General features: G+C 36.5%; 1 protein-coding gene and 1 non-coding gene across 3 annotated transcripts; one reads left to right on the forward strand and one right to left on the reverse strand.

Annotated features, from left to right (window-relative positions):
- LOC133707742 (U-box domain-containing protein 6-like) lies at positions 1-4,546 on the reverse strand. Of its 2 annotated transcripts, none has more exons than XM_062133227.1 (6): positions 4,498-4,546; positions 3,946-4,045; positions 3,545-3,730; positions 3,325-3,432; positions 1,712-2,904; positions 1-1,000 (listed from the first exon to the last, which is right to left on the reverse strand). In XM_062133227.1, the coding sequence occupies exons 2-6, from the start codon at positions 3,994-3,996 to the stop codon at positions 208-210; spliced, it is 2,331 nt and encodes a 776-aa protein (XP_061989211.1). In that variant the 5' UTR covers positions 3,997-4,045; positions 4,498-4,546; the 3' UTR covers positions 1-207. The 2 variants fall into 2 exon arrangements, with proteins under 2 accessions (XP_061989211.1, XP_061989212.1); XM_062133228.1 differs by lacking the exon at positions 4,498-4,546 and adding an exon at positions 4,123-4,349.
- Positions 4,547-12,896: 8,350 nt separating this feature from the next.
- Positions 12,897-12,979, forward strand: TRNAL-UAA (transfer RNA leucine (anticodon UAA)). Its single transcript has one exon. It is a non-coding gene; the product is annotated as a tRNA-Leu (tRNA).
- The last annotated feature ends 360 nt before the right edge of the window (positions 12,980-13,339 follow it).

Below are 13,339 nucleotides of genomic sequence, written 5' to 3' on the forward strand. Positions count from 1 at the left end.
TTAACTCTATAATAACTAACCACTTGGATTATGATACTTCTTAATACATGTATTCCTAGCCAAAAGAGAAGTGCAAAACCAAAATCCATAGATTACAGGGGGCCTGTACATTCTGCTCTTTGAAAAAGAAAAATAATAACTAAGAATAAGAAGAGGACGAAAGAAGAAGAAAAGATGATACAACAGACATTTACAGCACCGTGAGACTCAACACTGGTAAACAGAATAGCTTTTGCTCTTCCATAAGAAGCTAAAAGCTTTGCCCATCTTTCTTCTTGAGATGGATTTGCATAGCGGCTTTGATTCTGGAGCGGGTGTGGGATTGTTGTCATTTTGTTCACAGAGTTGCACCTTCTCCTCCGGAGGTGATTGGTCTCTTTGTCTCTGCTCACGAAACAGCATTAACAGCTTCTGAGCTTTCTCTTTTCCTCTTGATGTTCCATTAACGGACATCGACACCAATGCAGGAATTACCCCTTCCTGCAGGACCATCTGACTGCATTTCTCATTCCCATTACACAACATAAAGAGACATGAGACAGCTTGCTCCTGCTCAATGGGTTGCTCAGCCTCCAGAAGTGCTGCTAGTGCACTGATAAGCTTCGTATTTGAAATCATTTCATCTTTCGCAGAATTACTTGAAGCCAAATTTATCAAAACAGCTATACATTTTTCTGTCCATGAATGTTCACCAGAGTCTGCAAGAAGGGATTGCAAACCACTGATGATACTGGCTGAAAGAAGATTTGGAATGTTTGAGGGAATGCTAGAAAGGTTGTATAGGGCATGGAGGGCATCAAGCTTGCATTGGGTTTCAGCATTAGCTTGAAGGAGTTCGGTTAAGAAAGGGACAGCAGGGCTTGTGCCAATTAGAGGCTTGGCTTCTTCAAGGCAGGAGAGATTCAGATAAAGGGCTGTCGCAGGTCCATGAGAACTGGGATAGGAGATCATTTCCTCCAGCAACAAAATTACCCCTGACGCAAGCATTGTCTCCTTATTTCTGAAAAAAATATCAACATTTTATAGTTATTAGAAAATTTCCCAGGATTGGAGAAGTGTGATATTAAACCAAAAGAATATTACATGTTACTATAAAATTGCACAGCATAGGACATTCAAAATCTAAACAGTGAACCAAAAGTGACCATTGCATAAATGTTCATGGACAACTCAAAAGAGGGCAACAGAGATGATCACAATTCACCCCATACCCTTCCTTTATCTCAATCAACAGTCCAAGCACTCATTAACAACGATTAATCTAGAGTTTGTCTTCATTCAGCGAGGCATTCTAAGAAGCACATATTAACACTGATATCAATCCTGCTGAAAAGGTAGTATACATAGCCCACCAAACTGATTGTCAGATATCCTTCAACTCATTTGCTCCCCCAAATAAAATAAGAGACTTCTCTGGGAATGTAAAACCATTTACAGCCAAGAAAATTATATGAAAGAAGTAAACCAAGTCCCATCAAAGTTGAAGGACAATGCAAATTCTCTTCCCCCATGATTCAATTGCATATCATATGCAGAAAACTATACCCCATGCTGCACACAGCTTTCTTTCTAACAATGTTGCCTCTAATTTTTCAAGCATTTAGTAAGCCAGCTATGTAATGATGCTTAATTTGAACTAAAAATATTACCATCCAAAGCAAGTAGTGACATTTTGATTCTTTTAAAATCTGAAAACGTTAAAAAACAATACCTGTTATTATTCACAGCAAGATTGAATAGAGCCATAGCTCCACTTTCTTGAGCCAAAACATTTGCTTCACGCAAAGCTGAGTTAAGAAAGTGTAGAAGTGCTTCAACAAACCCATTAGCCCCCATGTACATCCTGGCCTCCTCATCATCCTTCAGCAGGAGCCTTATTTGCTCCACCACCTTGCACTTTATCCTGAAATCCTCCCCTTCATTCAAGACAGTTAAAAGATCCTGATAACTCTCAAAAGCATCAGGCTCGGACTCTTCTGATGCCGGAGACAACTCTTCTGTTTCATTTCCAACAGCCTCCTCTATTGTACCACGCTCCTCTATAGGAACCACTTTGGCACCCTTCAACTTGCAAGAGCCAACACTACCCATAGATTTTGAATTACTGGACTCAGATTCAGAAAATGCCAGCCTCCAATAGTTAAGGTCAAGCGACTCTGGGGGGCCATCAGGAATGGAAATTCCATTCTGTTCGCACCAACTAGAAATGAGACCCTTGACACAGAAATTGGGAGTAAGAGAAAGATGACTCAGCTTTTGTTTAGTCTTTGGGCAAGTACTATGCCCATCGCTGAACCATTTTTCAATGCAAATCCTTTCATAGGTTTGACCAGAAGCAATGATGACCGGGTCATACATAAGCTGCAATGATATTGGACACCTCAATTCTTCAGGTGGAAGAGCCATCTGACCTGATTTTCTAGTGTTCGACTTGTAACTAAAAGAGGTCTTGAAATTAAAAGAACTAACTTTTGACAATTGTCGGTCAAATGCTTGACCATTACCCCCAGACCCAGTATCCTCATTAGAACATTGAATAGTGGGAGAACAAGGTGCAGAACCCTGTGAATCATTATCATCTGAGAAATCACTTCTAAACAACTTGGAGTACTTTCTCATAAGATGCAATAGATAAGCCACGATTGACTCCTTCCGCTTATCTTCCTCAGCACGGGCTCTTTGGATGAGTTTTTTTAGAGCTCTTCTCTCTCTAAGAGCTGCCATAGAAGACGTAATACCAAGCTTGATAGCAGCCTGATGAAAAGATTCTAGCTCGTTAATGTCACTGCAGTTGTCAAATTTTCTCCCTTGCTGGAGCAGAGCAATTATGTCATCACCAACTTGCTTCTCTGAGGGATCAAGTGAGAAGACAGTACACTCAAGTTCACTAAGAACCTCTTGAATCTGGAACAAGTTTGAGAATAATAGTGTTAAAAACAACCCCAAGTGACATGCCAAAAGGCAAGAGTATGAGAAAACCACTAAACATCCCACCTTGGAATTATAGCATCACCCAGTTAATTTCAAACAATTTCAAGTAAACTAACATTATTAACAAGTAAAAAAGAATAACCTATGGATAAATTAAGAAGAAAGATGCCTTTTTTATTGTAGCACTAAACTTATCAGATACAAAATTGTTGAACAGCCCAACTCGTTAGACCTCAAGGTTACTAATGGCTGGCATGACAAGTTTCCATCTCTTTGTACCAATTAGAATACTGACTAACCATCATAACTAATCTAGTACTAGGATATCAGAAACATTCAGCTGCAATTACCAGCCCCCAGGAAACGATGATATGGAACTTGAAGAACAATTACCTGACAACCAATAGATTGTGGAACAATATCTTCAACACGCCTGAGACTATCCATGAGAGCACTTCTTGCCTTCTCAAATTTTGAGAGCACAGAATCCCCAGTTATAGCCTGAAAGACAAAAGATAATTAGCCACTATACGCACTAAAGTATATACACTTAGCTGTTACTGCTTAGAGTCAGAGTAACAGTTATGATCATCCAATATTGGGGAAAACCTACCAGGTAAAGTTTACTACATTCTGAGCAGTGTTGAAGCACATTCTTCGCCTTTTCAAGCCCTACATGCAATGAACATAAAGCTTGGATGCCAGATTTGCTCCTAGGCCGAGCCGCTTCCAAGGAAGGAAATATTGACATTACTTTGCAATAAATTGCAGAGAGCGTCTTGCACATTTCTCCATGCAACTACAGAATGAAACAAAACAGAGTCAACAACCATCAACCACCCTTACCTACAATCGGTGGGGATATAATTTCATGAAACACGATATCAGAAGTTGGTAATACAAACGTCTGAAAAAAAAAATTAAAAGGTAGCGTCACAGTTATTTCAATTCAAATATTTAGGAAAGTAAATAGCAGTAATTCAAATGCACTCCCCACCCATATCTCCTTCATACCTTGGCATCACTTGCAGCAAACAAGTTTTCTTCCACCTCCGTAATATCCATGATTCAAGCTGACTTGGAACACTATGACACAAATTTACATCTGCATTGCCTGAAACGAGCGTAATACAATATTAGCAAAGGCAAATACAAACTTCACGTTTCAATATCTTGAGCATTAACACATACATAAACCAAAATCGCAACAGCATCAAGTTTTGATTCATCTCAACCAACTACGAAAACTGGGTTTCTCGGAAACTGGTGCTTAAACAGAAGCAAATAGGAAAACACATTCCCAACATCACGTTTCCATTTTCGCAGGCTTTCAATGATTCCAAGTAAAATTTCAAAACAGGTAATAGAGAAAGCCTCCACAGAGTCAATAATTGGTATAATAATGTAATCATCAAGAACAAGAATGCACACTTTGATCCAAACCATACAATATCAACCCCACTGAAAAAATAAAAATAAAAATAAAAACAATTCGATTTCGACATTTCAAGAATCTCGATTAGGACATTTCACCGATTAATCAAAAACTCCATTTCCCATTCCTACCTCATAATCAAAAGCCACCGGAAAATGACATTGTCGGAAAACCAAACCCCCCCCCGCCCCCCCCAAATCAGAATCCACCTCCACGAGTCAATGAGTCAATTGAAATGATTACAACTCCCCCCGCAATTATAGAAACCCCAATTCTCCAACCAAGTTTCCAACGGCAACGCGCCAATTGCTCACAAAACAAGATTCAGATGCGCAACGGAACCACTCTAAACACGGAAGGGGGCGCAATAAAATTATACAGCTCGATTTTTAGGGCTAAAAACAGAAAAAAAAAAAAAAAACAAACGAAATTGGGGAGAAGTGGTGGTAGGGTTGGTCATGGGAGCTAGGGAGGTTTCATAAACGAGAATTTCCGACAATGAAAATGAGAGCTAGGGTTTCTGCGATGATCTGTACTTTCCCATTTCATTAGAGTCCCGGTTTACGGATTCGAAAATATAGGAGCGAATTTTGAGGATTTTGGGAAATGGAATAAAATAGAAATAGTTTGAGAAGCAGAATATTGAGGGGTTGTTGTTTATTTTTAAGACTTGACAGGGTTTTTTTTTTTTTTTTTTTTGTATATTTCGATGATAAAATGAATTGTTTATTGTTTTATCGCCGCATTTGTCTCCCCGGTTCACCGGCCGACAGTTGCCGACCTCCTCGTTTGTCGGTTAGCAGATCTGTCATAAATGCAGTGGAATGACGAAATTGCCACTGCCATCACGATTGAATTCTGGTGCCCATGGGTTTTGTTTGTACTGTGGTTGTGTACTTAGCACTAATGGCGGGTATGATTGGTTTTTTTAACTTTTAATCCTATTGCAATGACATTCCAAATAGGGGGATTGGATTATGTATGCTCTTTGCGTAATTTATTACCTTATCCTTTCAACACTTTGATTAAAGGTTTAAAGCTATTAGAGTATTACTTTGTAATTAATCATTAGTACTCGTATATCTTGTACTGTATTAAGAATTGATTTTTTTTTTTTGAGAAAACGATAGATATTCATTTAATCAACCTGAAAGCATACAATGGGGGGGACATGAACCAAAACCCCAAGAAACCTCAGCTACAGATATCATTAAGCTAATTGGCCCAAACTGTAACCACGATACGCCATTTTCAAGGCTACATTGATCATATGACCCCGAATGTTCCAGTAATACCTCATAATCAACCGCAAAAAAGACCGCATCTTCTTCAACACCGTGTCCAAAAGGTACCAGACCATGTGTAAAGGATCGCTCGTCAGCGAATCGACACCAGAAGTAAACCAGAATTGAACCAACAAGTCCTCGTCCTCGGGAATGACGCCATTTACATGGCATAAGACCTAGACCTAATCCTAGCTCAAAGGAGTAGGAACTCAATCCTATCTCAAAAGAGTAGAGACTTATTAACACTAACCTAACCAAAACAGAAACCCTACTAAAAACCAAAAGATTGTCGTCACGAACCATGTGTCGTCGCCGAGTAAACGGGCCTGACCATTTGGACATCCCCATTGCCGGAATAGTGAGATCGGTGACCAAACTCCCCATACCAAATCTGAACCGTAGTGGGCCCTGAATAGCGAAACCAAAGCCTGGAGCCTCCCCCAACCCGAGCTCGCCTCTGTAATTAATTCCACCCTAGCTGGATGGAGACTCGCCCCCACCCATGAACAACTCTCCAACCCAAACCGCCAAACCACCCCCAGGCTCCCATGAACCCCACTGCAATCCCCCAAAATCCACCACAGAGATCTGGCAAACAGGAACCGCCCCATCTGGGCAAATCACATAACCAACTATCCGGCCACTGAGAGCCCCTCCACCATTGATCAAAACCCGACGCAGCCCAACTAGAGAAAGCTAGCCATGATCGCCGTCCTAGCCTTAACCAAAGCAAGAAGACAAGCCAAAGAATCATCGCCGCCACCCAATCGATAGAGACACCGAATGCACCAACCCAAACTCCCCACCACCAGGAACCATACGTAGCCCGTCTAGCAGCAACCACAACACACCAGCACGGCCAGAAGCCAGCGCCAGAATGAGGGCGCCACCAGACGAGAACCGTCGACCACATAAAACTCAAGCTTTTTCCAAGCGCGTGGAGCGCGTACCAACCCTACTGATATGTATTAAGAATTGATTGGACATATAGACACTAAAAAATCTTGAAACTGTACAAATTTATTAAATCAAATCATTCAAATTAGTTCAAAATGAGGTTTTGAAATTTCGATTTCGGTAACAATTCCAATACTCTACAAAAACACCGGAGAAAAAATCAAGTATCTATTGAAATATTGGCAAATAGTATTGTGTAAAAGCTAGTTTTTGGTTATCATGCACTCTATTATCAGTAACGTTAAATTACCAAAAATAGTTGAGTTTGGAAGAGGATAGATAAATGAGATAAGACCGAGAAGCATGTTTAGTATCTTCTAATATGATTATATAAAATTTAAGGAAAATGAAATTCACGTTCCTTATTTTACAATTCACACTCTATGTTCCTTTTTTTAGTAACTTAAATTTTGTTTTTATTAACTTAAATTTATCTTTTTATAAGAGTTTCAACCAAAAAAAGAAATTATAAATTAGCAAATGTGGATTTCATTCTCTAAATTTAAATATTTATTTTTAGACATAGGGACCTGAGAATCTATCAATAAGAAAGCAGTTCTGATTGATCACTATATGATTAAGAGAAACTGATACACACCAAAATTAGTATAAATTCTTATCTATATTTCATAACTTTCAATTATTTTAGTTCTAAATTAAACGAAAGTTGGTCTACAAGTAAGTTGTAGTGTGATCGTTTTAAGTTCAACTATTTTTTAGTTCATTTCTAATTTTGGTAGGAATTTTTTGATGTTTTAGTTTATTGCTCAATGCTTCCATTATTGAATTTTAACATCAGTATGTTTATGTAACTTTGAATTGTTCAAGTACTTTACAAATCAACAAACAAGGAGTTCATTTATGAACCAAAAAAAAAAAAAGGAACGCCAAAACAGATAACACGCTAGTGCACGATTGTTCATGCAATGTGCCTATGAGTCTATGACAACTACAGCAACATTGACATTTTGTGTGATTTCTTTTTCTCTTGAAAAGGGTGTGTAGGAGCAACCACATTTAGTATAAAATTGATAGATACTTTAGTTGCTTCCAAAAGTTGTGAATTATTGATGGTCCCATAATTGAATCAAACTCATACTCCACAGTCCACACTAAGCTAAGCACCTCTATATTTTCAAACTCCAATTTAACCACTAAATATGCATGCACTAGGAATATGAATGCAATGGCAATGGCAATGGCAATGTCAAAAATCCAACCGCAGCTTGGGGGCAGTTACGTAAATTGAGGACTGAAGTGATTTCATTGGCAGCGGATGTCTCCGTTCAGGAGTACGGGAACAGAGAAACGTCAAATGTGTGATTATAAACAATGTAGGCTCGGAATCGTTCCACATGGTGCTGTTTTTCCCCACACATTTTAACTGTCTCTTCCCAATCTTGCTATCTCCCGCGTTGGTTCTTGCCTAGTTGGGTGTGCTCCCCAACCTAGGTTCGAACCCCGAAGCTGTCAAAGTGGCCAGGCACTGTGCTGCAATGCACAGTTGGAGCATTTCACATGCGCCGAATGGGTTTATTTTGGGCCTAGGAAGCCTTTGGGTTCCCCTTGACAAAGTCAAAAAAAAAATCTCCCGCGTTAGATCCGTCATTCGCGGGAATTTAACTGTTGTTTTCCACCCAATCGCGGTAAGAAGGGTTAAAAAGGTATCTCTATGATCACTTGATTCACATGAATATATAGAGTAAAATGTTTCTGAATTAAAATTTTAAATTACTGGAGAAGCAACCGCCAACATCGACCTCGTATGACTACATTTAACATGACTCGAGTTAAAGGTGAACTATCTAAATTGATTGACATAGAGTGTGTGACGAATAAACCTGTTAAAACGAGTAATTCTAGCATGAGTTCATGAGATAAGCTTATTAAGTTCAAATTTATTCAAAACAAGTTACAAGTAAAGCAAAAAAGTTTTCGATGCATAAACAATTTTTTTTCTTGCCAGACCATGATAAATTTATTTGACTGCATAGCCAACCATAGGCAACATAACGTGTGATAAGTTTGTTCTAATAGCACGAAGAATACAGACATTTATATCTAATCAATTCACAGTAAGTGGAAATAACTCAACTTCTTAAGTAAATCCAGTGTGTCTCATAAAAGTAAATTTAGCATAGATATTTTCATATTGTTGGTACCAGATCGAACTTCAATTGTTTAATAATATGCATTAAGATTCGGATCATTTGTACGTGGTGTTCATGGATCCCTTGATCGAGAGCATAAGATCATGAGTAATTAGAAAAAAAACATTAGAGGATTACACGTCTATTAAAAACAAGTAGCATAACATGATTAATATCCTCTCAAAATATCACAATCTTAGAAGTCAAATATATTGATTTTGTGATAAGAAATGTCATCACACCAGACTTTGTGTTGTCTTAATCTAATCATAAAAGGAAACTAAGAGGGGATAGGAATTAAGGTGTAGTTTTTGTTTGACCTCTAATTAGGATGTGTCTTCCTCCTTTTTCTTCTGGAAGGACCTATATATAGTTATATGACAGTCTTTGTTTTTTCTGTGTGTTCAAGAGAAAAAATATTTATGTATTTGACCAGAAAAAAAAAAAAAAAACAGTACACGTACATAGGTTTTCAAAGGAGGAAAAAGATTGGTTGTAACACGTAGACCAATAGCAGCCGTCAATCTTATGATCTAGATTGACAGAGAACTAAGAACAACTCTAGATTAATTTGTGCAATAATATGCGCAGTCAATCCAAAACTCAATGCTCACTTTTTCAAAATGAGAGTTTATTGTTCCTTCTATTGCAAGCTTACAAAATAAATTTTTAATTAGAAATTAACAGATACCACCTCTACAATAATATGCTATTTAAGTTGTAGACTAACTCAATATCATATCAAGCTATAGCATAGCAAAATACATGCAGTCGGTTTACCACATGCCTAAACTTGAGATTTAAGGCCTAAATATAAAAATAAAATAATTACATACTACAAATGGTGCTATATGGGATTCAAATTCTCAACCACTAATGAAAAAAATGCTTGTGTTTACTGATGAACATACTACATTTCATAATACATATTTACACAAGACAATATTATTATAGGAGTCAATTTTAAATTGGGTCTATTTTCCGATGCAAAATGACTAGGGCCTGAGGAGGTCACTTCTTCCGGCTCACCTCCTATCTGGCTCCGGTATACTACTATATCAAAATTAATCGATTTGATATATCAATATAAAAATTGAAAAGCTCCAAAAGAATTACTATGTTGACTCATTTAGTAATTAATGCACCGTAAACAAGTCCTGGTAAAAGATACTAGTCTTTCTCTACACATGCTCTGCATGTGCAAGTTTTTTTTTTTTTTTTTTTTTTCTGAAAATAAAAAAGAAAACGGTTATTGTAGAGAAGAGATAATGGAAGAGAAAAGTGGGTTGTGGGTTATATTTTTATTTTATTTTTTAATAAAATATATTTTATATTTTATAAATGTCATAATTGTCCTTGTGATTTAATTAATTCTCAAAGTTTATTAATTTTCTAGGGTCATTTCTGTCAAAATTTTGAATTTTGGCTAACAAACCCTCTTCTCTTAATAATAGTATAGATATACCAGATTGATAAAAACGCCGGAAATATTACTCGGTCAAAAGATAAATCTTCTTGGATAAATATTCTCACAAAATAATTATGGAAAGATAAAACAATAGTAAGAGTCTTGAGTTGCCACAGGTTGTATATATGCTTGTAGACAAAACGTACACCGGAACGTACATACACGTCAATATATTTAGTCCGCGGGGCAACCATGTAGCTTTGACATTAATTCTTCGCTGCTGGCTCTGGTCGCATGCATGATCGATCCTCCTATTATATAGTCTGAATTTTCTGCTAAAATCCAACATTTTCGTTTTCCTAGTGAATATAATCCAAGGTTATCAATTTATGCTTAATTAGATCGAGCTATATGAAATGGTCGGTTTGGAGCATGTTGGGGTTGAAATGAGAGCACATGTTCGTGTCTCCCGTCAGTCCCGTGGATCTCTATTATTATTCACAATTTTTTTGGTGTAGATCAAACAACATACATCATATATGAGTCTCTATTATTATAATGTTTTTCTTTTAGTATTTGCAACATACTTCGATGTTTTCATTTGAAAACTGACACATCGAGAGATTAAGGAGGGGATGATGATCAATCACCATAAAATTATAAAACGAAACTTTCTCAAATTTTGTTCTAAATACTTGTAGAATGAAAAACAAAAGTTTAATCTACTGTGTTTTAAAGTCTTAAAATTACAGAAAATGATGACCAATGCATAAATTGTTAGATTGGTCAATGCATTGTGGCCCCAATTAATCGAACTATTTACGTCTCCGAAGTTTCACGGCTCCAAATTGTTGAATACACAATATTATTGTAAACCTATATTATGTTGTATGTGTTATTTTTATTTTTTGACACCTCTCTCATCCATTATATACTAGTCGTTTAACATGTGCGACTTTTATTTTTATTTTTTTAAATTAAAAAAAGTTATAGCAATTTTTTTCAAACATTATATAATCTATTGACTATTTTATCCTCATAAATAAATAATTTGTTTATTAATATCTATATTATGTGAGGGCATATACAGTAGTTCAAAAATTTAACAATTCTCTCAATAATTAGCTTAATTATATAAGATTATATAAGATGTACATACTCTACTGAATTATTTGATTCTCTCTTTTCTATCGGATGCCCTAGCTAAAGTTCATTGACGACGTATTATGTTGAAATTCAAAATATGTAGCTGACCTTTACATGTACTGAGGTATGATAAGGTACATATACTAGAAATCGTCCAATAGTAACAAGAACATATATATAATATGTAATTATATATAGTCAATACTAGTACTATGCTGCGTATTTTTGGACTCGAATACTTAAATTGCATCAGATAAAATGAGGAAAATACTCAAAATAATACTGCCCTAGGTTATGGGCATATCACCGCATATGCATGGAAGATCTTCTGAATGTGGGGTCAAAACTGTTACGACGACCAACCGTCCAAGCCACATCCCTTTGCAAGTCAAAGTCGGATAATAATTATGGCTTTGATCATCATAATTATTATTACTACCCTAAGACTAAGAGGTAAAAGGCAAAGGTTCATTTCTTGTTTCTACGGTAAGCAAAACGTGATGTTACAAAATCAAGATATCGAATGTTAAATCAGTCAAAGTTAAACGCCGACAGATTATTAAGCACAAGGCCATCTTCTTCATGTTTAGAATACACGAATGGCTGGTTAGTACGCATACCACTAGACATATATAGGTGGGCAAATGCTATTCGAATTTTAAACATATGTGTAGGGTTAGAGGATGAGAAAAGGTATTTATTATAACCTAGGAAGAGCTAGCTTGAGAGAATAGATGTACAACTTACTCATCATCACAAACCATACACGTCTTTTCTAGCTTAATAAGACACCATCATCATTAGGGATGGTCCTAATGATCGTGCCCCATTTATATGATTGATTTTGGGGTTGACCACGTTCGCTTTATTTCGAAACCATGCTAGCTACCTAGCTGGTGTCTACATGAACATCCATGCATTATTTGTTGCCATGATTGAGTTATCTTCAATTTCGGTGCAATAGTACTCCAATGTGGGATTGCTGTATAGCTTTTTGATCAAACTAAGGCTCGCTAGCCAGTATTGACAAGAAGTTTTGTTCACGTTGAAATAGAAAAGTGATTTTTAAATTTTAAAGTTGTTGCAATGATGCGTATGTACAATGCATTTTGAATTAGAAAGTGATATTCAGTGCATCACTATGTCTTGAACATAGTTCATTCCTCGTATATTATTTGACTCTCGATATAAAATTCAAATTCTTGTTTCGGATAAGTTTAAATATCTTATAAGTTTGTCTTTAAGTCCGATTAGCGATTCATCAATTCTACTACACTATTTGGAAGAGGATGAAACCAATTTGGCTTCCCCTAATTGTAGGAAAGTGTACAATTTCATCAAACAAACTTAATTATGTTACATGAACTTATGAAGTAGATTAAATAGGCTTAATTATCCTATGTATTGGTGGGTCATAAATTGCATGTGATCTTCAAAGTGTTTGCAATGTCCGCGTTCTTTGCATGAAAACTACTTCAACAATTAATGAGGCTCTAAAGCCAGCGTGCCACCAACGGCATCATAATGATATGCACAAAAGGAACAGTTAATATATTAATCCAATGTCCTATCCAACAACAACAGCTGGTTTGCCCGAGAGGTTAAGGGGGCAGACTTAAGATCTGCTGCACATAAGTGCGCATGGGTTCGAACCCCATAGCCAGCAATTTTATTGTTTTGTTTTGTTTTATTTTTACTTTTCAAAGGGGTTATTCATATTCATATTTTGAAATCTAATATATGGACCTCCTAATATTTTTGAATGTTTTTAAATTCAATTTTTGTAATGCTAATGAAAAAATAACTTACTCCATACTCATCTTTCTGACACAAATCTTATTCAAACAAAAGTTAGCAAGCATTAAGGTTAACGAGATGCAACTCCAACCTGGCAACCTCAAAGTGTTACTTAAGTTGATAGTTGGCAAGCCTACTTTTTCCTCTTAATCCATAAACGGACATCAGTATCTTAATAAACTTATATAATCATGTTAACTTAATCCATCTAGAAACTGATTGAAAAATC

The sequence above is a fragment of the Rosa rugosa genome, chromosome 5 (assembly GCF_958449725.1).
Source record: "Rosa rugosa chromosome 5, drRosRugo1.1, whole genome shotgun sequence".
NCBI lineage: Eukaryota > Viridiplantae > Streptophyta > Magnoliopsida > Rosales > Rosaceae > Rosa > Rosa rugosa.

Excerpts from the sequence above, each read along its gene's own strand:
- LOC133707742 (XM_062133227.1), bottom strand. The coding sequence starts at position 3,996 with ATGGATATTACGGAGGTGGAAGAAAACTTGTTTGCTGCAAGTGATGCC. Across the intron at positions 3,433-3,544 it reads AATGTAGTAAACTTTACCTG|GCTATAACTGGGGATTCTGT; the intron begins GTAGGTTTTCCC and ends TTTGTCTTTCAG. Across the intron at positions 1,001-1,711 it reads CTTGCTGTGAATAATAACAG|AAATAAGGAGACAATGCTTG; the intron begins GTATTGTTTTTT and ends TATTTTTTTCAG.